General features: G+C 46.3%; 1 protein-coding gene and 1 non-coding gene across 11 annotated transcripts in view; both read right to left on the bottom strand.

Moving 5' to 3' along the window:
* Positions 1–27,855, bottom strand: part of LOC109895823 (E1A-binding protein p400-like) — a 29,159-nt gene extending 1,304 nt beyond the window's left edge. Inside the window, exons 1-52 of one of the 10 annotated variants that reach the window (XM_031830165.1) lie at positions 27,740–27,855; positions 25,295–26,644; positions 25,068–25,175; positions 24,824–24,905; positions 24,448–24,561; positions 22,316–22,701; positions 21,917–22,216; positions 21,547–21,732; positions 21,302–21,442; positions 21,117–21,195; positions 20,971–21,020; positions 20,811–20,865; positions 19,806–19,895; positions 19,535–19,648; positions 19,184–19,374; positions 18,804–18,981; positions 18,569–18,705; positions 18,147–18,316; positions 17,755–17,929; positions 17,360–17,496; positions 16,963–17,149; positions 16,623–16,792; positions 16,289–16,461; positions 14,847–15,116; positions 11,715–11,888; positions 11,307–11,450; positions 11,100–11,155; positions 10,670–10,959; positions 10,276–10,478; positions 9,953–10,122; positions 8,913–9,109; positions 7,198–7,309; positions 6,652–6,918; positions 5,518–5,592; positions 5,252–5,386; positions 5,087–5,131; positions 4,660–4,813; positions 4,323–4,555; positions 3,954–4,127; positions 3,814–3,861; positions 3,582–3,718; positions 3,303–3,453; positions 3,024–3,203; positions 2,867–2,912; positions 2,659–2,771; positions 2,268–2,469; positions 1,953–2,089; positions 1,477–1,701; positions 1,087–1,261; positions 799–944; positions 446–604; positions 245–322 (exon numbers count right to left, since the gene is read on the bottom strand). In XM_031830165.1, coding sequence (XP_031686025.1) covers positions 245–322; positions 446–604; positions 799–944; positions 1,087–1,261; positions 1,477–1,701; positions 1,953–2,089; positions 2,268–2,469; positions 2,659–2,771; positions 2,867–2,912; positions 3,024–3,203; positions 3,303–3,453; positions 3,582–3,718; positions 3,814–3,861; positions 3,954–4,127; positions 4,323–4,555; positions 4,660–4,813; positions 5,087–5,131; positions 5,252–5,386; positions 5,518–5,592; positions 6,652–6,918; positions 7,198–7,309; positions 8,913–9,109; positions 9,953–10,122; positions 10,276–10,478; positions 10,670–10,959; positions 11,100–11,155; positions 11,307–11,450; positions 11,715–11,888; positions 14,847–15,116; positions 16,289–16,461; positions 16,623–16,792; positions 16,963–17,149; positions 17,360–17,496; positions 17,755–17,929; positions 18,147–18,316; positions 18,569–18,705; positions 18,804–18,981; positions 19,184–19,374; positions 19,535–19,648; positions 19,806–19,895; positions 20,811–20,865; positions 20,971–21,020; positions 21,117–21,195; positions 21,302–21,442; positions 21,547–21,732; positions 21,917–22,216; positions 22,316–22,701; positions 24,448–24,561; positions 24,824–24,905; positions 25,068–25,175; positions 25,295–26,611 — 9,036 coding nt within the window. In that variant the 5' untranslated portion in view covers positions 26,612–26,644; positions 27,740–27,855. Of the gene's footprint in view, positions 1–244; positions 323–445; positions 605–798; positions 945–1,086; positions 1,262–1,476; positions 1,702–1,952; positions 2,090–2,267; positions 2,470–2,658; positions 2,772–2,866; positions 2,913–3,023; positions 3,204–3,302; positions 3,454–3,581; positions 3,719–3,813; positions 3,862–3,953; positions 4,128–4,322; positions 4,556–4,659; positions 4,814–5,086; positions 5,132–5,251; positions 5,387–5,517; positions 5,593–6,651; positions 6,919–7,197; positions 7,310–8,912; positions 9,110–9,952; positions 10,123–10,275; positions 10,479–10,669; positions 10,960–11,099; positions 11,156–11,306; positions 11,451–11,714; positions 11,889–14,846; positions 15,117–16,288; positions 16,462–16,622; positions 16,793–16,962; positions 17,150–17,359; positions 17,497–17,754; positions 17,930–18,146; positions 18,317–18,568; positions 18,706–18,803; positions 18,982–19,183; positions 19,375–19,534; positions 19,649–19,805; positions 19,896–20,810; positions 20,866–20,970; positions 21,021–21,116; positions 21,196–21,301; positions 21,443–21,546; positions 21,733–21,916; positions 22,217–22,315; positions 22,702–24,447; positions 24,562–24,823; positions 24,906–25,067; positions 25,176–25,294; positions 26,645–27,329; positions 27,639–27,739 lie in introns of those variants that run through there. The other 9 variants (XM_031830166.1, XM_031830164.1, XM_031830170.1 and 6 more) reach the window with 9 other exon arrangements.
* LOC116374910 (small nucleolar RNA SNORA49) lies at positions 9,671–9,800 on the bottom strand. The gene has a single exon (XR_004210935.1). It is a non-coding gene; the product is annotated as a small nucleolar RNA SNORA49 (small nucleolar RNA).

Here is a 27,855-nt window from a genome sequence, read left to right as displayed (position 1 = left end):
CTGCCCTCTTGGTAGCTATATTCACTGTCATGACATTTCACAAGAGTTTGAAGGGAATGACCGAAATGACAAAACGCACGAAAGCATTGTGCAATTTAAGCAAGCTGACTGGTATTTGAGTCACATGCATGGAAGACGTGAAAGGTCATGATGCACAGTAAGCAAAACCTGTTACTTCTCATTCCTTATGGCTCATAAGAATCCTGTATAATTCTGCCCTTCTGTTGGGGCATAGTGCTCTTACCTGCTGTGGAGGTGATACGATCTGCTGGATGTTGGCCACAGTGGATTGCCCCTGCACTATCTGGGGGAGCTTAGCGACCTAATATACAAGGGAAAACAGTTAGCGTTCCTCACACCTCTGGATAATAGCCCTCTATACATGTATGACCCAGAACCTAAAGGCCAGTGGGTTGAAGTACCTGAGTAGTAGATGAGTGCATACCTGGATTTGCTGGGCCCCAGTGGGTTTTCCAGCCTGGGCGATGGAGGTAGTGAAGAACTGGGTCTTGATGCCAGTTTGGAGCTGGGTGGTGGCAGCATAGGTGACCTTCTGCTGCTGGGCGGCCTGGGGACCCTGCACTGTCATCTGCTGGGTGCCCAACTGAGGGAGAGGACAGAGCAGAACTAGGTTCACAACATGATTCTTCTGACAAAAATGCATGGCAACTATTGACAGACTGGATTGTAGTTTCATAAGCGCCACTTTCAGTTCAGATTAGAAATGCACCTCTGACCAGCCCATACCCTTATGGTAACAACAAGAGAACACTTAAATATTTGTCCCTTGAGCCGCACCTTCTGCTGCACAGTGGCCGGTCCTTGCTGTGGCTCCACTGCTTTCTGCTGGGCTGCTGCTGCCTGCACGGCTGCCTGCTGCTTCTTCATCTGGAGCAGCTGCTGCACCTGCATCTGGGGGAACGGGGGCGGCAACACCGGCCCACCTACAGGAGCAGAAGAGAAACATAGTGACAGGACAACCTCAACCAACAGAGGGAGTGTTTGGGTATGTGTTTTTGTGCTAAGAGGAAAATATTCTGAGTGCTTCAGTCTAATCAGTTGCTGAGAATAGGAGGGCTTCCCCACCTGTTTTCTGGCCCTGGCCAATGGCCACACTGATACCAGCCACAGAGACGGGCAGTGTGGTGACGCCAGCGGAGGAGACCACAGCGGGCACAGAGACTACGGGGGGCTTAGTGAGGGTCACCTGGGCAGTCTGCCCTGGCTGGGCCTGGATCTGACCCTGGGTGGGCACCCGCGTCTGGGGTGGCAAAGACAAACACTGTTTCAATGGATCATTAATTCATCACGGTTACTTCTGGTAGATCGTTATTCAAAATGGACACATCTCAGCAGTGACATTGTGTGGCATTTACCAGTCTGAAAATAATAAAAGCACAACAGTGGTACTAATCCCCTAGACCAGGCTACATACTGTAGAAAAAAAACAAGAGCAGTGGATAAAGTTGGTCCTACCAGTCTGGCCAGCTGCAAGTTGGCTACGGTGGAACCAGCCAGCACGGCCCCGGCTCTGGGAGCAGCAGCTACAGCAGCTAGCTGTGGGTTGGCCTGGGCTGCCTGGGGGTTAGCCAGCTGGACCTGGGAGGCCTGTTGGCCTGCCTGCTGCTGGCCCTGGGCTGCTGCCACTGCCACCTGCTGCTGGGACATCTGCATCTTCTGCTTGTGCATCTTCAGCAGCTCCTACAGTCAGAGAACGAGTTAAAGTCAAGTTATATCTCAAGTGCTTTAACATCTTAGAATCTGGAATATAGTGCAGTGTGGTTCGCTGACTGATGAATTTTGCAATCCTACGTGAATCCAATTTAAGTGCATTCACATAGACTTGCAAAGTGTTAAACTTGCACTGCTTTGAGAAGGGGACCGAGCATCAGTAGCAGCTAATGCCAGGAGGCCATGCAGTGAATGAAGGGCTTCTCTGTAGAGCACAATACCTGGGGTTTGCCCACAGCCTTAATGCCTTGTGTAGAGGAAGCCTGCTGTTGTTGCTGCTGCTGGAGCTGCTGCTGGCGGAGCATGTGGAGGTGGGCCTGGGTTATGGGCTTCCCCTGGGGCAGCTGCATGCCTGTGGCTGGGGACAAAGAGGGAGAGGGGTCAGATCACAAAACCAGGCAACAGGGCACTTTAATTATGTTGTATGTTTTCTTTGACGGGTTACTTTAAAGTTGGTGTTAAAAGGGCTATCTAAATTCATTTGATAGATGAATTGATTGTTTGTATGTGTTCAGTGTGAATAATGTGTCCAGTACCTGGTGTGACCTGAGTGACCAGGGAGCGGGTCTGAGACTGCACTGGGGTCAGAGTGGTGGACACCACCGCAGAGGCGGTCACCGGGGTAACAGCCCTGACACCCTGACCTGTAGCTATGGCGATCACCTCTCCAGGGGTGGCAGCGGCAGGTACGGCTCTCTGCTGGGAGTGGACCACCTGGGCTCCTGCTGCACCGGCAGGCTGGAAGGGTGACACGAACACAGGACATCATGTTAGACCAACAATCAACACCTACTAGGACCATTCACTTCAGTCAGCAAGACTGAATATTTCTCAAACAATGGTGATTGTGTGTTATAACAAAAACTGGGAAAGATTCCCTAGGAGTTGAGGGAAACAATAACAGGGTAAATACATAGAGTGACTTACAGACAGTGTGCCTGGTATGACTTGACCTGGTGATGCCAGCCGTTTGTTGGCCTGGAACGGACTTGGAGGAACTCCAGACACTGTGTTCACAATCACGTTCCCCGCTACGGTGCCTGAAAGGAACAAAAAGGAAAGTAGTTAAGAAGTGATTATTTCATTACAGACCAAATGTTTTGTAATGATCAATGACTGTGCCATGAAAACCCACCAGTTTGAATGGTCGCCCCCCCAGCAGCATTCTTAATGGCTCCAGCCTGAAATACACAAGCAACGTTCTCGTAAAAACATTTTCTTTCCCCAAAATAAACCTATATAGACAGCTCCTGGTCTGACATTGAAAATGGTCTGGTTTTCCCCATTCTCACCAGGACAGTGGTGTTGGGTACAGCGGTAGCTCCAGTCGCTGCAGAGGCCTGGGGGACTCCCGGGGCCTGGGCTTGGCCTACAGCAGGAGCCCCAGCCTGGGGTTGGGCAGCACCGGCCACGGCCTGGGGGGCTCCAGCCTGCTGAGCTAGCTGCTGAGTCCTCTGCTGCTCTGCTAGGGCCTGGCAGGAAACACAGACAGATAGGAATGTTGAAGATCAGAGCGCGAGCACTGTCACACTGCATACTTAGCCATTAATCCAAAACCAGAGAGAACATACAGTAACAGTATACACCTTCTTCTCCTTGGCAATCCTCTCAGCACGTTGTGATGCCACCTGAATGGGAGGGAGGGGCTTGTCGTAGCCGATCCCACTTTCTGCCAGGACGGAGGCATGTTTGGGGTTCTTCTGGAATGGGTTCATCCCCAGACTTTGAAGACGAAGCAAACATTCCATAGAGTTAATTGATAGTTGCACACTAAGCATGTTTATCAAGAGGCTGATAAAACAACATGCATTACTTCATGCTACAGAGGAATAGTCATGTCGAGTGCTTACAGGGGTTTGATGGGGGGACTCCTCTTGCTGGCGATGATCTTCATGAGCTCAAAGCGGCTGTTGTAGAGCTGGATGTGTGTAGCGTTGTCATCCTGGGTGTAGATCTGACAGGTCCGGAGCGGCCGGCTGTTCTTAGACTGGGGAAGGAGAAAGGAGGGAAACTGGCCAATCAAGAGAGCTCTGTGAATCCAACAATATGACCACTGTAAAAGACAAGAGTAGGGCAATGGACCTTGTATATGCTCTTGGTTTTCTTCTTGGGGTTCGCCTCATACACCAACTAAAATGAGTAACAAAAACAGTGTGGGTTAATTATCTGAATACTCAAAACAACAGCTGTCATTCAGGACTTTAGTAGTCATGGCTGCTCACCTTGCCCTCCTCCCGGGGGATGATGACGTTCTCGTAGCGGTTGCGACACTGCTTGGGCGAGCGGTAGATCCGGCTGCAGGAGTTGACCACGTCGCTGACCAGGTCCCAGTTGGGCGTGTGGGCCGGAGACATGATGGTTAGGTTCAGAGGGAGCTCCAGGAGCTGCTTCAAAGCCTGAAGCGGACAGAGAGAGGGGACACTTACTTCACTAACGGAACACATCATACTAACTTAACTACAACACATTTCACCACAATTACAAATAGCTTAGCTTCTAAGTATATTTTAGTTCACCTCATCTGAGAGTACCTAGCAAACGTACATTATGACAGACATTTCCACCGTGGGTAAAACAAGCCTTCTCAGTACCTGTAGCAGGGCCCAGTCTTCACTGATGAGCCACTCCGGATTGTCCTGTCCGGCCTCCATGGCAGGTTTGACCAGCGAGGGCAGAGGCTTGGCGAAGGGCGCCTGCTGCTTCAGGGAGAAGTTCTTATTTTGGTCCTTGCCCTCGCGGCGGACCTTGAGCATGCTGGCCTTCTCAAAGAGGGAACGAGGAGGAATCACTGTCTCCCCATGACCCTTCTTCTTCTTCCTGCCTGCTGCGGAGCACAAGCACATGGGTTAGGACAGAGCTCACAAGTGCATCACACACACACACAATGTACCATACTGTAATGCTTGTTACAGAAATACAAAGCCTTACCCGAGGGGTCCATCTTGAGTCTCTTGTGCTCCTTGCGGATGTAGACAGGAGGCAGTTTGGACTCCGGCATGGGGGCAGAGTCGTACATCAGACAGATGACAGAGTCGATATAGATGTCGTTGTCATCCTGCGGTGGGGTAGGTGGAGTCCACAGCTGCAACCAGAACCATAGGTTAACATACAGCTGACAGGCTCATGGATCATATGAGGCTTCACTATGACATAGCTCAGGTACTGTCATGTCTTGCTCGTTCTGATAAGTCCGTTTTTTGTTGATTATGTGTGTATTGTTATTGTATTGCTAAATATTGCTGCGTTGTTAGAGCTAGAAACATAAGCATTTCAATGCACCTGCGATAACATCTGCAAAACTGTGAACGTGACCAATACCCTTTGATTTGATGTAGACATTATGCGACTGACTTACCGGCATGATTTCCGTTTGGCCATCTTCTCCATCAAACACATACTCCTGTTGAAACAGAGACAAGAGCTAAGCTCCCATTACCACGGAGTTACAATGGAAACTCACTACAGGCTCTGTTCTCTTATCTCAACACCGTGACCACCAGATGAGCGAGTGAAAGCCTACCATGTTGTAAGCATCCTCTCTGGTGTAGGTGAACAGGTTCTCCTCATCCTCAATGATCATCCTCTCTGAGTCTTCAGCCTTCAGTTTCTGGAGGTGCTGCACCTCCCAGCCTCTCTTTGCACACAACAGTCGCTCCTGGAATTCACATTAGTCATGAAATAATTTTCAACGTTGTTTTTAATTGTGGTCTGGTGCTACTTGAGAATGCAAGGTCTTACGAGTTAGACATCCAGAGGTACTACTGAGAGGACTGTTTTGAGTCTTACCTTGGCAACATGTTCGTCTTCACTGACATGAAGATACTCCAGGTATTGCAGGGCATATTTTTCTATCGGCGTCAGCTGATGGAGTATAAGTTTAAGACAATTCAGCTGTAGTTAAAACTGATGTGTTAGCTCCCTGGTATGTAGTCTACAAGACCATCCAGCTGTAGTTAAAACTATGTGTTAGCTCCCTGGTATGTAGTCTACAAGACCATCCAGCTGTAGTTAAAACGGATGTGTTAGCTCCCTGGTATGTAGTCTACACGACCATCCAGCTGTAGTTAAAACTGATGTGTTAGCTCCCTGCATGTAGTCTACAAGACCATCCAGCTGTAGTTAAAACGGATGTGTTAGCTCCCTGGTATGTAGTCTACAAGACCATCCAGCTGTAGTTAAAACGGATGTGTTAGCTCCCTGGTATGTAGTCTACAAGACCATCCAGCTGTAGTTAAAACTGATGTGTTAGCTCCCTGGTATGTAGTCTACACGACCATCCAGCTGTAGTTAAAACTGATGTGTTAGCTCCCTGGTATGTAGTCTACAAGACCATCCAGCTGTAGTTAAAACGGATGTGTTAGCTCCCTGGTATGTAGTCTACAAGACCATCCAGCTGTAGTTAAAACTGATGTGTTAGCTCCCTGGTATGTAGTCTACAAGACCATCCAGCTGTAGTTAAAACTGATGTGTTAGCTCCCTGCATGTAGTCTACACGACCATCCAGCTCTAGTTAAAACTAACGTGTTAGCTCCCTGGTATGTGGTCTACAAGACCATCCAGCTCTAGTTAAAACTGATGTGTTAGCTCCCTGGTATGTAGTCTACAAGACCATCCAGCTGTAGTTAAAACTGATGTGTTAGCTCCCTGGTATGTAGTCTACAAGACCATCCAGCTGTAGTTAAAACTGATGTGTTAGCTCCCTGGTATGTGGTCTACAAGACCATCCAGCTGTAGTTAAAACTGATGTGTTAGCTCCCTGGTATGTAGTCTACAAGACCATCCAGCTGTAGTTAAAACTATGTGTTAGCTCCCTGGTATGTAGTCTACAAGACCATCCAGCTGTAGTTAAAACTATGTGTTAGCTCCCTGGTATGTAGTCTACAACATACTGTAAGAAGGCACTTAATGACTGTTTATCACCTGGTCCATGACAGCACTGAGCTCCTCTAGCTGAGAGGGCTCTTCCTTGACTTGTGCCTCTTTCTCCAGGTCCTCCTCCTGACCCTCCTCCCCCTGCCACTCTGGTGGTGGGGCATCCAGGCTGATGCTGTGAAGGGCCTGGATGTAGGGCCTGGCCACGCGGGGAGAGATTGCCTCAGAGGGAGACGGCTCCTGGTGCAGAACAACAAACTCCTCAACCTTCTCCCCAGAGCCGGTCTCCACCTCAAACAGGTCCTGGATGGTTCGCTGGACAGAGACACAACATATGAAATAATATAGTATGGGGTTTTAGTCAGAGTGGGGCTGGTGTCTGGTTGGTGTGAGGGTAAAAGATCATACCTGTGTGAGTGGGGCTGGGGGCTGGTTGGAGTGAAGGTAAAAGATCCTACCTGTGTGAGTGGGGCTGGGGGCTGGTTGGAGTGAGGGTAAAAGATCCTACCTGTGTGAGTGGGGCTGGTTGGAGTGAGGGTAAAAGATCCTACCTGTGTGAGTGGGGCTGGTTGGAGTGAGGGTAAAAGATCCTACCTGTGTGAGGAATGCCAGGGTGTAGTCAGTCCCCTGGGCAGCCACCTCTCTGATCAGATCCTTGGTGCCGTTCTTCAGCAGCTTCTCTTCAATGGAGTTCCCACTCTCCAGTCTGGGATACAAAATACCAAGTTACCAACTTCAAACTGACTAACATTCCAGTTAGTCATCCTGATATGGTATGTAGAGTTACAGTTGAAGTCAGAAGTTTACATACACTTGGAGTCAATAAAACTTGTTTTTCAACCACTCCACAAATGTCTAGTTAACAAACTATAGTTTTGGCAAGTCGGTTAGGACATCTACTTGGTGCATGACACAAGTCATTTTTCCAACAACTGTTTACAGACAAATTATTTCACTTATAATTCCGTGTATAAAAATTACAGTGAGTGAGAAGTTTACATACACTAAGTTGACTGTGCCTTTAAACAGCTTGGAAAAAGCCAGAAAATGATGTCAATGCTTTAGAAGCTTCTGATAGGCTAATTGACATCATTTGAGTCAATTGGAGGTGTACTTGTGGATGTATTTCAAGGCCTACCTTCAAACGCTGTGCCTCCTTGCTTGACATCATGAGAAAATCAAAAGAAATCAGCCAAGATCTCAGAAAAAAATGATAGCTCTCCACAAGTCTGGTTCATCCTTGAGAGCAATTTTCAAACGCCTGAAGGTACCACGTTCATCTGAACAAACAATAGTACGCAAGTATAAACACCATGGAACCACGCAGCCGTCATACCGCTCAGGAAGGAGTCTCCTAGAGATGAACGTACTTTGGTGCAAATCAATCCCAGAACAACAGCAAAGGACCTTGTGAAGATGCTGGAGGAAACAGGTACAAAAGTATCTATATCCACAGTAAAACGAGTCCTATATCGACATAACATGAAAGGCCACTCAGCAAGGAAGAAGCCACCTCTCCAAAACCGCCATAAAAAAGCCAGACTACGGTTTGCAACTGCACATGGGGACAAAGATTGTACTTTTTGATGAAACAAAAATAGAACTGTTTTGCCATAATGACCATCGTAAAGTTTGGAGTAAAAAGGGGGAGGCTTGCAAGCCAAAGAACACCATCCCAACCATGAAGCACGGGGGTGGCAGCATCATGTTGTGGGGGTGCTTTTCTGTAGGAGGAAATGGTGCACTTCACAAAATAGATGGCATCATGAGGGAGGAAAATGATGTGGATATATTGAAGCAACATCTCAAGACATCAGTCGGGAAGTTAAAGCTTGGTCGCAAATGGGTCTTCCAAATGGACAATGACCCCAAGCATACTTCCAAAGTTGTGGTAAAATGGCTAAAGGACAACAAAGTCAAGGTATTGGAGTGGCCATCACAAAGCCCTGACCTCAATCCTATTGAAAATGTGTGGGCAGAACTAAAAAAGCGTGTCCGAGCAAGGAGGCCTACAAACCTGACTCAGTTACACCCGCTCTGTCAGGAGGAATGGGCCAAAATTCACCAAACTTATTGTGGGAAGCTTGTGAAATAAATAAAACCTGAAATAAATAATTATCTCTACTATTATTCTGACATTTCACCTTCTTAAAATAAAGTGTTGATACTAACTGACCTAAGACAGTGAATTTTTTTAGGATTATATGTCAGGAATTGTGAAAAACTGAGTTTCAATGTATTTGGCTAAGGTATATGTATACTTCCGACTTCAACTGTATGGCAGAACATGTCTTTAGCCTGTGTGTTACCTATAGATGTGGATGTCCTTGAAGCGTCCGATCTTGTCGCACCACTCCTGGGTGCGGGCGTCCATGCTGGGGTTGAGGTCTGTGTCGTAGAATATAATGGTGTCTGCATCGAACACGGTCCCCACGCCCGAGCAGCAGCGGTTGGTCAGAATGCTACAGAACACCTGTCTGTTCCTGTTGAAGGTCTTCATATGCTCCTGATGGGAGGGAGATATCGTGAGAAACCGAGAGAGAGACAGATTAGTCCTAAGGAGAGGGCTTCAGAGTTGTATCCTATCCCAATACTCCAATTAAGATAATTGTATAGGTAGCATTACGTCTTGTGACCCTGACCAATACTTGTCTAGCATCTACAAAACACATGGTATAGATGGTTTGAGAGGTCTAAATCCTACAAATTATTGTATGGTTTATGATAAGAGTATATGCTGCATCAGTGACTGGTGTGCTGAAACTGAGCAGTTCGTCACAACTATACTTTGTCTTTTAGACAAATGAAGACACGCTTCCTCTGCTTCAAATGTTACAAACCAAACACCTCCGGTATCATTCCCTCAGCTAACCGACAGAGAGACGGAAGGAGAATTAAACAAGAGGTCGGTTAGACAGGAGGCAGACACATCTGATTGGACAGCCAGAAAATAAAAATAGCAAGTGTAGCAGAAACAGGTTTTTCAGACAGAAAATGAAACGGCAAGTATAGCAGAAAAGTAAAAAGTACAGCACTAAAAAAGCCCAATAGGTTCTCTAGAGTTGTCACTGTGTGCTTCTCTTAAGGCCCTAGGAGGAACAGAATCCAGTAGGGAGGGAAGAGAGCGTAGTACTCTGTCCCCTTATAGTGCCAGAACACTGCACTGAATCAAGAGGTCCCAGTGTTAGACAGGGAGAAACAGAAAGAGAGGCAGGGCTGTTACTGAGTGAGTGAACTACAATTAACCCTAGTCATGCAACACAATATAAGTCTCTGTGTGTGAACTCACTATAACACAGGCACCATAACTGGTGCAGCGGATTACTTCCTTTGTACAAAGGTGTTTTACCTGGCGTTCCTCTGTGGTCAGGCTCTCGTCCACGCGGATGTATGTGAGCTGCCGGTGGTCCAGGAAGGCCTCCAGGATGTCCAGCATCTTCACCATCTGTGTGAAGATGAGGACTCGATGATTCTCCGACCTCAGCTTCTGGAGCAGAATGGCCAGGGCCTCAAGTTTACCTTCGGCAGGGAAAAAAAAGAAGCTCATTTTTGCGTAATTCGAACAATGTGTGCAGCCCACACACCAAATGGACTACCTATGTTGAGCCAGGCTTATAGGAGATCCTAGAGCCCTGGCACACAAAGCTAAATATAGTCTTCTGCTGAGCTCACCTGAGTCCATCTGCATGAGCTGCAGGTCAGGGAACTCGAGCTGGTGTCCAGAGGCCAGGCGGTGGATCTCTGTGCTGTAGGGGGCTGCAGCCTCCCGAAGCCTGCGACTGATCGACTTCTGCTCCAGGCTGTAGAGAGCTGGGGGATTGGCTGCATACAGGTGAGGGGGAGGAGCTACTGCGACAGGGACAACACATGATAACCTAAAGAGAGGAGAGAGTTTTTAATGACTGTAAGAAATACAAAAGGCTATATGAACTCAAGTAGGCTTTAACTCAATTCACTATACGCAAACATAACTATATTTTGAACCAGGGCGATCACGTCCATCCTGAAATAAAAGTTTCATCTGACAGTGATGTGAGGTGATTGACCATCGTGGGAAGTTGGATACCTGCTGACTAGGTGGCTGCCGGCATCCTGGCGGTGTGTGGAGGAGAGCAGGGCAGACTGGAGGTGTGTGGTGGTGGCCACAGGGGTCCTCTGGGCCCTGAGGCAGCTGTCCCTGCCCACCCACCTCCAGCCCCTGGGGCTCAGGGCAGAGTGAGGAGCCCCTGGGGTCACAGAACAGGCTTGGAGCAGGTCAGCCCCGTACAGGACACTGCGGCCACAGCGCCGCTCGTTGGAACTGAACAGGCGGCTCAGACGCTCCTTCAGCAGACGACTCCTCTCCTCTGACGACTCCTTGTACATGACACACAAGAACGGCATCATAGTGACATTTCATCGTGTTGGTGAGAATATGGATCATGGGACTACAGAAATATAGGTATGTAGTTTTGTTTCATTTTCTACTGTGTTCTACCGGTGCCAGTTCTACCTACCTGAGGGGCAATAGGAGCAGCAGGAGCTGGCTTGACGCTCACCCCTGAGGCTGAAACTTTACAAGTAAAGGGAGAAAGACCAAGACTATTACGGCACAACCACTGTCAGAAAGGTGACTATAGAGTTGTAAGCCATGACAGCAGAGACAGTGATGTAATTCTTCAGGCACTATCTGCATTATTCACAGTTGAAGGTGGATGGCTTACCTTGGTGGGTTGGGGGGGATGGGGTGCCAGGTGTGGAGGAGGAGTTGGAGACGGGTACAGCCTGAGGTACCGTCTGCATGAGCATGGAGCCCTGAGGCCGGAGGATCTGCTGACCGGGGGCCGACACTATCTGCAGAATGTTACCTGTACCACCACACAACCAGGCACACAGACAACACGGAAACCTTCAAACAGCTATTTAGGGTAATAACCATTTAATTTCATCACTCTAAGTAAAAATGTCTATACATGTAACATCGGTTATCCAACTCTAAATATTTATATGATGGGGATTTGGAATAAATTACATGGCAGAGAGAAAAGTAACATATTTGTTGCAAATGATTGCAAAATATTGAAGGGAAAGAGAGGTAATAAGGAGAGTATGAAATGTTGGGTGTACATTACCGAGTGTACCTTGGAGCTGCAAGGGCTGCCCTGTGGTGAGCTGTCGGAGCTGGCTGGGGGACAGGGTGAACTTGTTGCCCTGGAACTGCAGCGTGACGGGGGTCTCAGGCTGGGAGATCCGGTTCTGACTGCCTGCTATGGACGCCAGCTGGGCTATTTTCACCACATCTCCACCTTCAGGAGGGAAGACACACACACACACACACCTCTAGTCAAATAACACCACAGACCAAAAGAGGACTGATGTCAGAAACAGTCTAGCAGTGCATCACCAAAAAGACAAAATAAAGACATGTTTGATATTTCAGTTAGTTGAAGGGTGAGGGGGACTAGACATGCAGAACCAGGGTGGGTTAATGAGTGGGACAAGCGTAGGTAGCTGCACTCCACAACACCAGAACCATTGTGGTTGCTAATCTCTACCAGAACCTGAAAATTTTAAAATAGAACAAGTCATCTTCAGGTGCCACTGCTTTTTTCAGTTAAAGTGGCTTGCACTTAACTGCTTTTTCAACAACAACACCTATTGCAGGCATGCAATTACACGATGCACCTTTATCCAAATGATTGCCCAAAAAGACCTGTATGCTCTTTTAAAGATACATTTTTTGGCAATAATAGTTTTAAATGCTATAATTTCTGAGTTGTGTGTTGAGTTACTATTGAAAAGGTAACCGTGTGTGTTCACACTGGGGGTTGGGACTGGCCTGAGGTCAGCAGTATGTGCGACCATTTACACATGCTTAGCAGTGCACACCTTCAGAGTAGAGGTCGACCAATTAATTAGGGTCGATTTCAAGTTTTTATAACAATCGGAAATCTGAATTTTTGGACACCAATTAGGCAGTTTTTGTTTTTTTACACACATTTATTTAATCTTGATTTAACTAGGCAAGTCAGTTAAGAACACATTCTTATTTTCAATAACGGCCTTGGAACGGTGGGTTTACTGCCTGTTCAGGGGCAGAACGACAGATTTGTACCTTGTCAGCTCGGGGATTGAATCTTGCAACCTTACAGTTAACTAGTCAGTTAACTAGCTCTAACCACCTGATTACATTGCACTCCACGAGGAGCCTGCCTGTTACGCGAATGCAGTAAGCCAAGGTAAGTTGCTAGCTAGCATTAAACTTATCATATAAAAAACAATCAATCAATCATAATCACTAGTTAACTACACACTGTTGATGATATTACTAGTTTATCTAGCGGGTCCGGCGTTGCATATAATATATGCGGTGCGTATTCGTGAAAAAGGACTGTCATTGCTCCAATGTGTACCAAACCATAAACATCAATGCCTTTCTTAAAATCAATACACAGAAGTATATATTTTTAAACATGCACATTTAGCTAAAATAAATCCAGGTTAGCAGGCAATATTAACCAGGTGAAATCGTGTCACTTCTCTTGCGTGCATTGCACGCAGAGTCAGTGTATATGCAACAGTTTGGGCCGCCTAATTTGCCAGAATTTTACGTAATTATGAAATAACATTGAAGTTTGTGCAATGTAACAGGAATATTTAGACTCATGGATGCCACCCGTTAGATAAAATACGGAACGGTTCCGTATTTCACTGAAAGAATAAACGTCTTGTTTTCGAGATTATACTTTCTGGATTCGACCATATTAATGAGACCAAAGGCTCCTATTTCTGTGTGTTATTATGTTATAATTAAGTCTATGATTTGATAGAGCAGTCTGACTGAGCGGTGGTAGGCACCAGCAGGCTCGTAAGCATTCATTCAAACAGCACATTCGTGCATTTTGCCAGCAGCTCTTTGTTGTTCTTGAAGCATTGCGCTGTTTATGACTTCAAGCCTATCAACTCCCAAGATTAGGCTGGTGTAACCGATGTGAAATGGCTTGCTTGTTAGCGGGGTGCGCGCTAATAGCGTTTCAAACGTCATTCGCTCTGAGACTTGGAGTTGTTGTTCCCCTTGCTTTGCATGGGTAACGCTGCTTCGAAGGTGGCTGTTGTCGATGTGTTCCTGGATCGAGCCCAGGTAGGAGCGAGGAGAGAGACGGAAGCTATACTGTTACACTGGCAATACTAAAGTGCCTATAAGAACATCCAATAGTCAAAGGTTAATGAAATACAAATGGTATAGAGAGAAATAGTCCTATAATAACTACAACCTAACCTACAACCTGGAAATATTGAAGACTCATGTTAAAAGGAACCACCAGCTTTCATATGTTCTCATGTTCTGAGCAAGGAACTTAAACGTTAGCTTTCTTACATGGCACATATTGCACTTTTACTTTCTTCTCCAACACTTTGTTTTTGCATTATTTAAACCAAATTGAACAGGTTTCATTATTTATTTGAGTCTAAATAGATTTTATTGATGTATTATATTAAATGAAAATAAGTGTTCATTCAGTATTGTTGTAATTGTCATTATTACAAATAAAATAAAAATGTTTTTAAATGTAAATTGGCCGATTAATTGGTATCTGTTTTTTTTGGGGTCCTCCAATAATCGGTATCGGCGTTGAAAAATCATTATCGGTCGACCTCTACTTCAGAGTCAAAATAAACCAGAAAAAACGACATCAACAAACAGAGGAACCAAAGATTTAGGATCCCTTCCTGCAGCTGAGCTGATAAGAGGCAAAATATTAGTAAAATGGGAGAACCAATATTTAGGGGTGGGGGAATATAATTTTCAAATGGTTAAAACAGTCTTTTGTGGTCTATCATGGCAGCAGACGTTGGGTTGTGGACATGCAGGTTTCAGAAGAGATACTGAGGGGGCTGTTTGGGGATGCTGCTGATGTGGCTGTAGTTCTCATTTTTAAAGTGCTTTTTATCTTCACTCATTGATACGCTGCAATAAAACAGGACAATGGAAATGCCATAGCTGTAAACCTGAATATGTTTTCTACCTTTAAAACTATATCAAACAATACTGTTAACATGATAATAATATTCTAATACTATAATTCCACAATGACATAGATTTTTGTATTTACACAGAAAGAAGTGCTGTTTCTTTAAAAGCCAAGACCCAAACACACATCAGCAGTGTCCCAGAGAGAGAGAGAGGCCTGTTGTCAGAGCAGCCCTATCTGTTGAGCCGAAAGTGGAGGGAAACGTTGGAGGGAGGGGAGGGGGCCACTTACTAGGCAACCTTGCCTGGGCCTGGGACGTTAGAACCAGCCTCTGTGGAACCAGGCTGGGCTGGATGGCATGGGTGGGGCCTAGGGATGGCCTGTGGACCTGGACAATGCCAGGCAGAGTGGGCTGGGCTGCACCACACAGAGCCTGGCCCAGGGCCACAGTCCCCACCACATGCTGGCCAGTGGCAGCGCTCCCAGAGGAGCCTACAGCAGACCCAGTGGTGCCGGTGGCTGCAGAGGTAGTCTGGGCTTTCTGAATAGCCGTCCCAGCCACTGTGAAGTACAAGGGGGTTTGGAATGGGCTAACTGTTAGGAAGGGACTGAAACAACGTGTCAGTTAATTCAACAGCACAACCTGAGGGTGGTGGGTCCATCACATAGGTTTGGTTTATACCGGTCTGGGATAGATAGGTCCAGAACAGGGATGGGCAACTGGCAGACGTTGTAGGCCCGCAGATCAATTTCCAATTATTATAATTTTTTGATTATGGAACTCAGTCGGGTGTCTCAACGTACTGTGGAGAGTTAGAATAGTATAATACACAAAGTGCAAGTTTAAAATGTGGTTGTGAATCAGCAGTTTTTCTCTTGTTATGTCAGTCACTGACAGTCAAATAAGTAGCCCATGTCAGTAAAATGTGTTGACTTGGAGGAAATTAGCTATAAAAAAACTACACATTTTTCTCTCCGCCATCATGGCAAAATGAGTAGAATTGCATGAAATGAGTTATAAAATTGCTAAATCTTCTCTCCGCTCCATAGCTAAATATGTAAAATTGCAGCAAACTTGTTTTAAAAATGTGTAGATTTGCAGGAAATTGACTATCTCACCTTACCTTTTTTCTCTCTTCACTGTCAAGGAGGTACCTAAAATATGTTGCTTGCAAAATTTCACTTAGTGTCCCCAAACAGTTAGGGCCGGCTCTGACCTCATGTATGCACACCCGCGAGCCACGGCATCCCCTCATGGAGAGTTCCCATTTTTGATGGCCCCCACCCCCATCAAAGTTGCCCATCCCTGGGCAAATTCACCTTCGACTTCCCTGCTTCAGAATACATTTGGAGCAGTAAAATGTTTTGTAGATTTTTTTCCAAAATTACGTTGATGACCCCATCTTTTAAAGTTACACGTGCATAAACCAGACCATTTCAAAATGTAAAAGGCGGTAATGACACAATATGCATTTAGTTTAATTAACTTCACTAAAATGCAGTTTTTAGTGTCATGACAGACTAAAATCACACATGCCATTACATGGTAGTATCATGCAATTATCTGTGTGATACACACTGCAAAAATACTGTAAATAATCAACCTCAATTATCAAAACACATTAAGATAAATGTTTGATTTACATCATCAAGTTATTCAACTTGAAAACAGTGTGAACCCCTGTGCATACCAAGGTGCACCCTTGTTATAGGGATCTATAGTGAGGTCTTACCCTGTGTGGCGGTAGTGGTGGTGACTGGGGACTTGCCCCTGGTCTGGGCTGACTGATGGGCGGTGGAGGTGTCGGGGGTAGTGGTGGCTGGAGGACGCTGCTGACCCACAGTACTACTCATGGGCACTAGACGACCCTCTGGCTTGGTACCATACTGCACTGGCTGGAACAACCTGTCAATCAAATCATAGATTCAATGAAAAGGTCAAGCAAGTCAGCCTAGTATATCAAAAATATACTTCATTCTGCATTTTCGTCAGAAACAGAATGTAATCATCCATGTCATGTGGTGTGTATTATGGTTTCCATGTGATGTGAAAGGCAGCGCACAGACCTCATGGGTTTGATCTTGCAGGGCTTGGGCCTGGCCGGTGGGTCCGGGGTTCTGTGGAGCTCCTCGATCAGCTGACGGGTGACTTTGAGTTTGGGTAGAACCTCCTCCGTCTCGTAGCGTGTCAGTCTGTTCTCATTACTGATCAGGTCAAACAGGGACAGGTCCAAGCTCTAGAAAAGGACAAAACGTGTTCTGAATGTAGGTGGAGACTAAGTTGTCAGATAAAGACCTAGAGATAAATCAAAACCAATTTAATCAATTTCATTGTACGTCATTCGGGTGAGCAGTACTAATGAAATAAAATAATCGCTGTGTGATACTGGCACCCTCCTAGTCCTACCGTGCGTTGGTCCTCCTGCAGGGCTCCCAGCACCAGGGAAGGGGTGTTGTACTGCAGAGACAAACACACGTAGGAGCTGCTGGTCTCCCTGATGTTTACCAGGTCTGGGTGGTTACAGATCCTCTGCAGCTGCAGCAGCACCTGCAGCACACTCACAAAATGACCCGGCTTCAACGCCTCCTGGGCTCTAGGGGCAGACAGAGGACCAGACATTCAGAAACAGGGCAAGTGAATTTAACATCGGTGCAACCATGCTCTGTTAATAACCAAAGAATCCTCATGCATTTCTACCGTTGAACCTGTGCTCAAATATTCAGTCTACAAGAATAGGACAAAATGCAATCAGGTTGTCCATACATTAGGCTGAGGAACTGTGGTGTCTGGAGGCCCGACTCACCCTGGCTGAGTGAGGATATCTTCATACATGCTCCTCTGTCTGCTGGACAGGCGACACTTGAGGATGTGTTCATACTTCTTAGGGAGCTGCTTCTCCACGTCCCTCTTACAGCGCCTCAGAATGAAGGGTTGGATCATCTGGAGAGGAGAGGAGAAATGATGTCAGATCAATTGGTAACTAGGTATGAACAGCTATGCCCTGGTAAATGGGAATCATACTGACCACCAATGTTAAGCAAGATGTCTTCTTTAATGATGAAACACACACATTAGGAATGATAAACAACTTCACACCACAACTAAACTGCCATCGAGATCTATGATATCAGTGACTACTGACAATCTCTAAACACACAAGGATTAGAAAGATGAGCGTTTGGTTGTACCCCTACTGACCCTGTGTAGGCGAATGACCAGTTTGTGGCAGTAGTCCTGGTTCTGGTCTGTGCCTGGCTTGACAGGGAAGTCTGTGTAGGGTCTGGTGATGCCTGGCAGGAGGAAGTGGATCATGGTCCACAGCTCCTTCAGTGTGTTGTGTAGTGGAGTGTTGATCAGGAGGATCCTCTGCTGACTGGAAACACAAACCACAACAACACATCATTAGTTTTAGTTGTTTCTCTTAGTCGCAAACAATTTAAAATGCATGGAAAACCACAAGGTAAAAAAATAACACATTTCAGAGTTTAGCCTTCATTTCATGCTAACTAAGCTGTCACCGAAAAGCCCTCGGCAGACCAGTCTGTGATTGGGTGTAACCACAGAGCTAATCTCAAATAAGAGTTGTTCACCTCTTGAGAGCAAAGATGGTTTCCCAGTGTTTCTCAGACATGTTCTTAATGAGCTGCACCTCATCCAGGACCAGGTGTTTCCACCTCCTTCTCAGGAAGTGGTTCTGGTCCTTCAGCAGCAGCTTATAGGACGTCACACACACATGGAAGCTATTGGCCTCCGCCCACCACTGGAGACACATCAACAACACGACAAGTTATGGACAGACAAATACAAACTGGTACACAAGGGCATTTGAAATAAGACAAAAAGAGAAGAAAATGTACATCTTTATGGCATTGTATTCATGAGAAGTGTCCATGATTTACTGTGTCACATTTGGTGCTGCTGTCCTGCCCAAAGTCTCTCTGCTGGAATGGACCCAATCTCATGGGTCTGTCTATTGAAAAAGGTCCTATTGAAACAGATCATTAGTAGTTACCCTTCTCTTTGCTCTGCATTCATGTCTGTTGCCAAGGTAGAGGAGGATCTTGAGGCCAGGACACCAGCGTTTAAACTCCATCTCCCAGCTCAGCATCTTACACGTCCTCACCACAACTAGGTGGGGGCCCCAGATACCTACATTTAAAAAAATTAAAATAAGTCTATATGAATGTCTACATACAGAAACATAAAAGAAGCATTGAATAACCTATTTCAGCATTAGGTTAGATTACCCTCTTGACAGGCCAGATGGGCCAGGTAGGCCACAATCTGCACGGTCTTGCCCAGTGCAGTCTCGTCTGCTAGGATGCCGTTGAGGTGTTTCTTGTGGAGGCTGGCTAGCCAGTCCACTCCAATCTGCTGGTACTCACGCAGTGATCCGTGCAGCAGGAAAGGAGCCTGGCTGCGGACCTGAGATACATAGCAAAGGGTCATAATGATTCCCTGTTTGTACATAGTAACCCACTAACTGTCCTCTAAAACTGTAGATTAAGTTTATAAGCAATTTTGTTATTTAATTAATCTTGCCAAATTCCTCTCATTCTCAAACTGGTTATATGACACCCAACAGTGAACCACTGGGTCAGTGTGAGGCTGAGATGTGAGGACTCACAGAAGAGGTGGTCCTGGCACTGCCCTTGGGTAGGATGAGTTCTGTGGCGGCTGCCACCTCTGCTATGTCCTTCTTAGGCTTCCCGTCAGCACCAGGGGGGCAGGCCTTGTCAGAACCTCGATACTGGTCCACACTGAGCAGAGAGTCTATCACTACAGCCTCGTGGGGGCTGTCCAGAGAGGACTCCATCTCTGAGATGGAACAATAACCACATCAGCACTACAGAGAGAACACCACCCGTCCACAAATACTTTTGCTTTGAAACTAATCATCTTGGCATATCAACAATCACACGGCACCGAGCAAGACGGGTACACAGAGATGGAGTTTACATGTAGAGTTTAAGTGTACCTTCAGTCTCCTCCCGGTCCTCCTCATCACTCGGTGGGGCAGGCTGGGGCCAGTCAAAGTTGTCAGTGTAGGCACCAGCATACTGTTTCACCAACGCATCCAGAGGCATCTCAGCTGAGAACGGTACAAGACAGAGAGGAAAGGCTCAGCATAGACAAAACCCAAGGGGCACTTATAAACATGACATGTTTTAAAGAAAACACCATTAAATAAAGGTCATCGGGCTAAATCCATCACTGGTTCTGGTGAGAAAAAGGTGTGTCATGCTGACCATCTTTAGCCAGATCGGCCAACTCTGCCCTCTGATCAGCTGTCACCTCCATCGCTTCCTGCTCCTCTATGGTGCTCTCCTCATCCTGAACTGTAAGAGAGAACACAGCCATAGACAAGTTACAGGATAACTTGTGCTCAAACAACTGTTCAATGCAAGAGGGCACCTGTTGGCACCCACCTGCTCAAAGCCTAAACAAAATTACATCTATACTGAACACAAATATAAATGAAACAATTTCAACGACCTTTCTGAGTTACAGTTCATATAAGGAAATCAGTCAATTGAAATAAATTCATTAGGCCCTAATCTATGAATTTTGTATGACTGGACAGGTGGGTGCCCACTTGGGAGCCAGGCTCACTCACTGGGAGCCAGGCCCAGCCAATCAGAATGAGTTTTTCCCCACAAAAGGGCTTTATTACAGACATAAATACTCCTCAGTTTCATCAACTGTCTGGGTGGCTGGTCTCAGACGATCCCGAAGGTGAAGAAGCCGGATGTGGAGGTCCTGGGCTGGCGTGGTTACACGTGGTCTGCGGTTGTGAAGCCAGTTGGACATACTGCCAAATTCTCTAAAACAACGTTGGAGGCGGCTTATGGTAGAGAAATTAACATTCTATTCTCTGGTAACAGCTATGTTGGACATTCCTGCAGTCAGCATGCCAATTGCACACTCACTCAAAACATGACACATCTGTGGCATTGTGTTGTTTGACAAAACTGCACATTTTAGAGTGGCCTTTTATTGTCCCCAGCACAAGGTGCACCTATGTAATGATCATGCTGTTTAATCAGCTCCTTGATATGCCACACCTGTCAGGTGGAAGGATTATATTGGCAATGGAGAATTGCTCACAAACAGGGATGTAAACTCATTTGAGAGAATAAACTTTTTGTGCATATGGACAATTTCTGGGATCTTTTATTTCAGCTCATGAAACATGTGACTAACACTTTACATGTTGGGTTTATATTTTTGTTCAGTATATTTTTGACAGATACCTTCTTCAGCCAATGAAGTGCTGGACTTTCGCTTCCTTGATGACATAGTGGGTTCCTGTGAATAAGATACATTTTAAATAAGTGTCATATCACCCCCAAAAAATATTAGATTATGTCTGGATAATTTGGACAAGAGCCAGGAAGTCAATGCAGCACCTACGTCTTTTTCAGCTTTATCTGCTGTCGACTGAGTAGGTTTAACATCTTGTCCTGTGACACAAGGAACAACCAATATATTCAATAGATATTATATGAAAGTTAGCTTGTAGTAAAACCATTTCAAAAGGCTCTTAAATAAACTCTCACCCTTACTCGATGCTCTCTGCAGGCTGAGCATTTTCAGTCTCTTCTCATAAATCTCAAACTGTAGTTTTATTTCGACAACCTGAGAGAAACCAAATGGAACAAATTAATTAGGATGGACAGAGTGGATCACACTCTTGAAATTAATAAGGACAACAATGGAACAGTTCACATCAAGAGAAACTCACCTGCTCAATGTTGGACCAGAAGAACTCCACCTCTCTAGCGATGGTGCTAGCAATGTGACGAAGCCTCAGTTCTTCCTCTTTCTTGAACTTCGCTTCCATTTTCTTCTGCTCATCATGGTAACGGGAACAGGTGCGAACCAGCTGGGGAATGGGGAATATGTCATATGCAGTTATGATCGTGTACTGAAATCTTAACAACGACAGTACTGCAGTAACAGTACACCAAGAGGACTATGGCATCATACCTTCTTGGCAGCAGCCATCTTCCACCTCCTCTCCTGGGCAAAGTCAGCTGCCATCCACTGCATCTCCTCCAGTAGGTAGTCCCAGTGGGACTTGGGCCGAGAGGACTCCATGAGCTTGGGCAGCCTGCTGGCTGACCACTGGCCCTCTTTCCTCAGCTCAGAGATACGCTGGTGCACCTGGCACTCCTGGGGGGTCAGAGGTCACATCATGAGCAGTCTGAACACGGAAGCACCTGATCAGTCTGAACATAAAAGCACCTGAACAGTATGAAATGCAGTCTGAACACAAAAGCACCTGAAAGAGTATGAAACACAGTCTGAACACAAAAGCTCTTGCAGAGTCATAGGTTTTTCTGAACCAACTCCTCACCAGTTTGGTCTGCTCAGCTTGTTTGTCCTGTGAGCTCCCTTCTGATGACTGCATACCTGAGCCCTGAACAAAGCCACCCATTTTGATAGTGGAAGTGCTGTTGGGCCCGGCCAGTTTGGACTGTGTGGCAGGGGTGATGTTGGACCCGGGATGGCGGAGGGGGCTAATGGTGTGGGGGGAGGGGAGTGAGTTGGGAACATTGAGGGGGGCAGGAGACATGGAGGGGTTAGACAGGGAGTTGATCATCATTCTTTGGCCAGGTTGGTTGGACTCTGCTCCAGGACGAGCAAGAGCCACAGTCTGATCAAGGGAGGAGAGAGAGAAGGCAAACCGTTGATCTACAAACCGATGAACAAAACCAAAAACATGCAATGTTTGGAAGTTATCCTTTGGACTCACCGCCTGTCCTGGCTGCAGCATGGGCTGAGGCTGCTGTAGCTGCTGAGCCTGCATCTGGAGGTGAAGGCCAGACTGCATCTGCTGCTGGAGCTGTGTGTGGTGGTTTACTGGAGCCATGATGGGGCCGGCCCCCTGCACTTTCACCTGGGCCTGAAGCAGGTTGGTGGCCTGGGGTGAGCTCTCCAACAGCTGTGACTGCTGAGAGAGAGCCATGGGCAGGCCTGCCATGGAGAGGGCGCCCTGTGGGAGGCGACCTGGCAGCTGGGGGGGAGGGGTGTGCAGGCTGGCAGCGTTCTGCACCGGAGGCCCTTTAGACGGGTCATAGAGCGGCTGGTTCTGCTTCTGCCCGGGGATCTGAACTGACTGTGGGTTGGGGGGCATCCCGCCTGGTGCACAGTAACCAAGTCATAGGGAAAACAAGGAAAGGAGCAGAGAGAGGGAAAGAATAACAAGGTGCGGCTGTGAGTTACTGTTTCTCTGTCCATACCAATCCTGCTCTCTCTAAAATAATGGCCTGTTAAAAACACTACACTCTGCACTGGACTGAGATTCAGGTGAGCACTAAAGGGGGACTGAGCTGTACTCAGGCCAAAGGGCATTTTGTGCCTCATTCTTAAGCCAATACATTTCAGTACTGACTGAACGTGATCATCTGATTCTAAAACGATAGTGTTTACTGCTCCATCTATGGTACCAGCGACCCAGAACGTCTCAATTGGATGTACTATGAGTCAACAGCAGTGTATTTCTTACTGTTGACGAAGAGAGAACATTCATGAAAATGATAAAGAACAATGGTTACAGAAGAAACAAAATCAATGTGATCATCTACATGTCCTTCAAATAAAATACTACTTTTGTTAATGCAAAAATAAAAACATTATCTTTAAAATGTTAAGAGAAGAGAATGTGATTAAAACAGCAGAACTAATCATGCATAAACAGTTTCAGCAGAGGGACTGAGAAGAAAGGGTTAAAAATCAAATGAAACAGAAAATATTGAAAATATAAAAACAGTGGGGAGGAAAAAATAAAATAAATTGAGCAATCACCATCACAAAAACACCATATGTTCAGCATGCATGAAGCAATGTCATGCCTAGCTGGAATGCTGGCAAATACTTGCCTCTAGTTTTGTGGTCACAGACCATAGCAAAGCAAAGCAAAGGAGTGAGCAGGAGGACACACATGTGATCTTGCAGACAGCAGGGCTGAGCGGAGCTGTGCACACAGACTGAGCAGCACCTGTCTTACCTCCCTGACCATCACTCACATCATCCCCTAGACCACATCAACACCTGGCCCTGACATACACCACGCCAACCTGTGACATGTCATGACTGCATCAAGCTTCCTCCACACGGCTCCCCTCCTTCCTACTACAACTGGGGGGAAAGAGGCCAAGTCAGAACGGTATGCCATGGAAACAGATGGGGGAAACCAACAAAGGATGAGCATGATGGAACAAGAAAAGGAAACAACGGATGCTCTTGATGACTGATAACTGAATTTAGTATTGAAATGCATTGTGAATCCATGTTGACAATGCAATGATGGACAACGGAGAGGGAGGGGGGTGCAGGAGACAGAGGGATGAGAATGATGAGTATAAAAAAGGAAGAACAAAAAAGCAATCACCGAATGAGCAAACATGCCCCACTGGAAAGATACATTTTGTTTTTTCCCAGGGTTCCTCCTTTCTTACTTTCCGTGATCCGCTTGCGAATTAGCCAAAGCTCCAACGGCACAGGAAAGTCCGTCCAAACAGACGCTCGAGAAGAACACATTTGACAATAGAAACGGATGGAGACGGATGATCAATAAAACATAAAAGTCAAATCATAAGACATGGCATCTTCCCAGTGAGGCTACTCCTTTCTTCAGACTTTTTTTTTTCTTCTTCCCCATTTTATCCCTTGTTCTAGAGAGAGAGAGAGAGTGCTGGGAGAGCTATGCCTGAACTTCCTGGGGTGTCTGTCCAGCGGATGGATGAAGATCGCTTTGTTGATGCTGCTTTGAGGTTTCGTTGGAGACAATGGGACGCTGTTGGAATTCAGTTTGTCTCATAGGATTGATGACACGTCCAGCAGCATTGAACAGAACACATAACGGCCTGGTAGTAGCACTCCTACCTTGCGCTGTCGGCATAAGCTGCTGGAGTGGAACGCCAGGTGATCCTAAAACACCAGGATGCTGGAAAATCATTCTATGGCGACCAACTTCAATCCGGGACCTCTTAGCCTGATCTGGGATTTAAAACACACAATACCCTCATAACGAGAAAAAGACACTCGGCAAACAGAAATTACTTTCTGTACACCATACAGACCACCTCTCCTTCCTCGGGTTAAGACTTCTACACACAGCGCTAGTAGAAGATGCCAAATATCTAAAAGCAGAAGCAATTTGAGGTAAGAAAACAAAACAAAAAACAACAACAAAAAGAACGAAAAGGGGGAGGAAACAAACCAACAAAAAGGCCACGGGAGTGTGCTGTCCTTGCCCTACCTGCGTGTGCCATTGCCTGTTGCCTCTTAAAGGCATCCATGTCCCCTGGGTTTGTCATGCTGCCTGATGCTCCCAGGTGGACCTGAGGAGACATATCCAAGGGTTAACAAGAGCTTGGATACAAGAGATCAAAAATGGTCTTCCAAGAGATAAAAAAGGAAACATTTAAAACAACGATAAATCCGTTCCATCCGCTCTGGTTATAGAGGTTGCAGTCACTTGGTGCCCCATCACCGTTCTTCACCTGGAACTGCTGCTGGGAAGAGAATGCTGCTGAAACATTGGGTGGAAGCTGTGTAGCTATGGCAACTGGTGTCCCCGCCTGTCCATCCTTTCCAGTGACAACCTTGACCTGGGAGTGGCACAGAGATTTGAACTAGACTCATGTAGCCTAAACACAGGATAACAAGTTCTGAATATAGGACTTTAAGACACAATACAACAAGTTATCAATCAATTCTGTAACGGTACCTCGTCATTGATGACCTCTGACTGCTCCTCCTCTTCTGATTCCTCCTCAAGGTCCAGGTCGTTCTGCCTCAGGTAAGTGAAAAGCGGGACGCAGGGCTTCTTCTTGAAAGCCAAATAGTCCATCATGTTCCCCTGGAGGTGCTGGAGGAAGAACAGCTCAATCAGGTAGTCTTTGAAGACCTCCTTCAGACCCTCCATCTTCTTAGTGTGGTGCTCCAGACACTGCTTCCTCAGCTGGGCCACTTCTGGGTTGGAAGGTGCAATCTCCTCCAGCTTTTTGGGTATCTGTTTCTTGATGGAGCCCATGCTCATGCCGGTAGGCGTAAGGGGGGGATTGGGGATGCCTTGGGGAGGGTTAGTGAGGGAAGGGCTGGAAGGAGGAATGGTGGAAGGCATATTGAAAGATGCTGTGGCAGCTGTGCCCACTCCAGCTACCACACCAAGAGTCTTCTCAAATATCATGGGACGCGCCAGCTGCCCCTGGATGATACTGCTGATTTGAGGTGGCAAGTTGGAGGTGGTGATGTGGCCTGGGCTCCCCAGTGTGGGCAGAGCAGTGCCACTGACCACAGGACTCTGAGGTCCAAGGTGGTGGATGGTGCCTCCAGTCTGTAAATGAGGCTGTGACAACCTGCGTTCCCGCACAGAGCCTGGTGCCCCTGGGGAGGACAGTTGCAGCTGCACCTGCCCAGCTGTGGTTGGAGCCAGCTGTGTCAACCCTGTCCCCTCTTGGTAAACAAAGTGGCCACTTCCAGATGGGCTGCCAAGACTGATTTGTCTCACAAGCATGCCAGTATCAACAAAACGTGTTGGGCTCTGTCCACACACACTCAGTCCTGCTCCGGGTGCCCCAGGTCGATGGAGGGGTACTGGGTTGTGCTGGGTGGGACTTTGGGGCTGCATGGATTGGGGCAGGGGTGAGGTCACTTGGATATAGGAGGACGGGGCATGCTCAAACCTCCATTGCGGAGCTGTGTGCTGGAAGCCGGGAGAGCCTGGGTTCTGGAGGGGGAGCGGGGTGAGGGTGATCTGTTGGTTGCCCGTCACCATTTGACTGACATTTTGTAAGGTGATGTTCATGTTCTGGCCTGTGACAGGGCTGCGGCTCATGATTATCTGGTAGTTGGGTGACTTGGGGGCTGAAGGGCTGGCTGCAGATGCAAACGTGGTCACAGGTGATTGTGGGTGGTTGGCTGTTGCCTGCTGTTGAGTAACTGCCATGGTCTGCTGCTGCTGCTCTTCTGCTTCAGATCCAGTGATGGACTTGGATCTCTGAAGTTGCCGTTGCATATGCTGTTGTCCACTCCCATGGTGCATTGCGTAACACTGTTACTTTATGGGAAACAATACCTGCAGCGGGTAGACATTATCATCAAATCATTTAGCCAATATTGGTTTCATATTTTAATGGTCAAAACTATCCAAATATGTATCATTCAATCAAACATTGACATATTCTTGTATCAAGTCAACCATGAATAATTCTGTACATAATAACTGTAGCTATTTGACGCTGTAACATTACTTTTCATTTTGACAGCTATGGCAAAGATCAGTGAATGGCTTGGCAAAGGTAGCCTTTCATGAATGAGTTCCATCATGCAAGCTAGCTAGTTATATTTGACGTGTTTTATTTTGTAAAGAAATAAAGAAAAACATCCACTGACAGACGCAGTTGAGCATCTAGCTAGCTTACTAACAATGTTGTTTGCAGAATTTAAGACAATGTAACAATGCTATTTGAGCTCGCTAACGTTAGCAAGCTAGGTAATAATAGCTGCCGAGCCATTTCATATTATGCAGCTAACTAGTTAACACCACCTTCATAACCAGCAGCATAATAAACAATTAGGCTGCCTATATTTTCAAATGAGCTGTAGCTACAGTAGCTAGCTAAACTATGCTTATGTTTTTGCACGGCCTTGTCCTAACTCAGATGTGATACAGCTAACTATAATGCTACGGTCGAGCATTATATTAGCCAACTATGCAGCGTTGACCATGCATTAATGAAATGTGTATTTACGTTGCTTACAAAAAGCTTTTGAGTCAACTAGCTAAATGTCCAAATACTTGGCACGCGTAAGGCCGATATTCCGCTCCTTCCCTCGGATAGCGTGCTACTAGCTCGCGCTAGCTAATACGTTAGTCTATGGGTAAATAGACGGAACTAGCTACTTACAGCAAATACAACTCACGCTGTAGTGTCATCAACCAAAAAGTATTATTTCAAAATAAAGAAAAATGTATGAAATGTAAATACTGCTATACGGAAATATTACATGTAATGTTTTGGACATATTTCATTCTGAAACATGGCGGTGGCCACCTTAAATTTTTCAAGGATCGTGCTATCTGGTATCCTTGGGACGTCGCGACCCTAAACCTTAACCCCTAACCTTAAACTAACATTTACCATAACCCTTACTTAACCCTAACTCTTACCTCAACCCAGGGATATTCAACTAGATTCAAGCGAGGAACGATTTTTTCCTTGAGCGGCTGGTCGGTGCGGAACACAATTACAATTTTGTAGATTGACCGCAAGGAGCACAAACATA

The sequence above is a fragment of the Oncorhynchus kisutch genome, linkage group LG8, assembly GCF_002021735.2.
Source record: "Oncorhynchus kisutch isolate 150728-3 linkage group LG8, Okis_V2, whole genome shotgun sequence".
In the NCBI taxonomy this organism is placed as follows: Eukaryota; Metazoa; Chordata; class Actinopteri; order Salmoniformes; family Salmonidae; genus Oncorhynchus; species Oncorhynchus kisutch.
The sequence above is the reverse complement of the archived record's forward strand: the minus strand, read 5'-3'. Positions and strand labels throughout refer to the sequence as shown.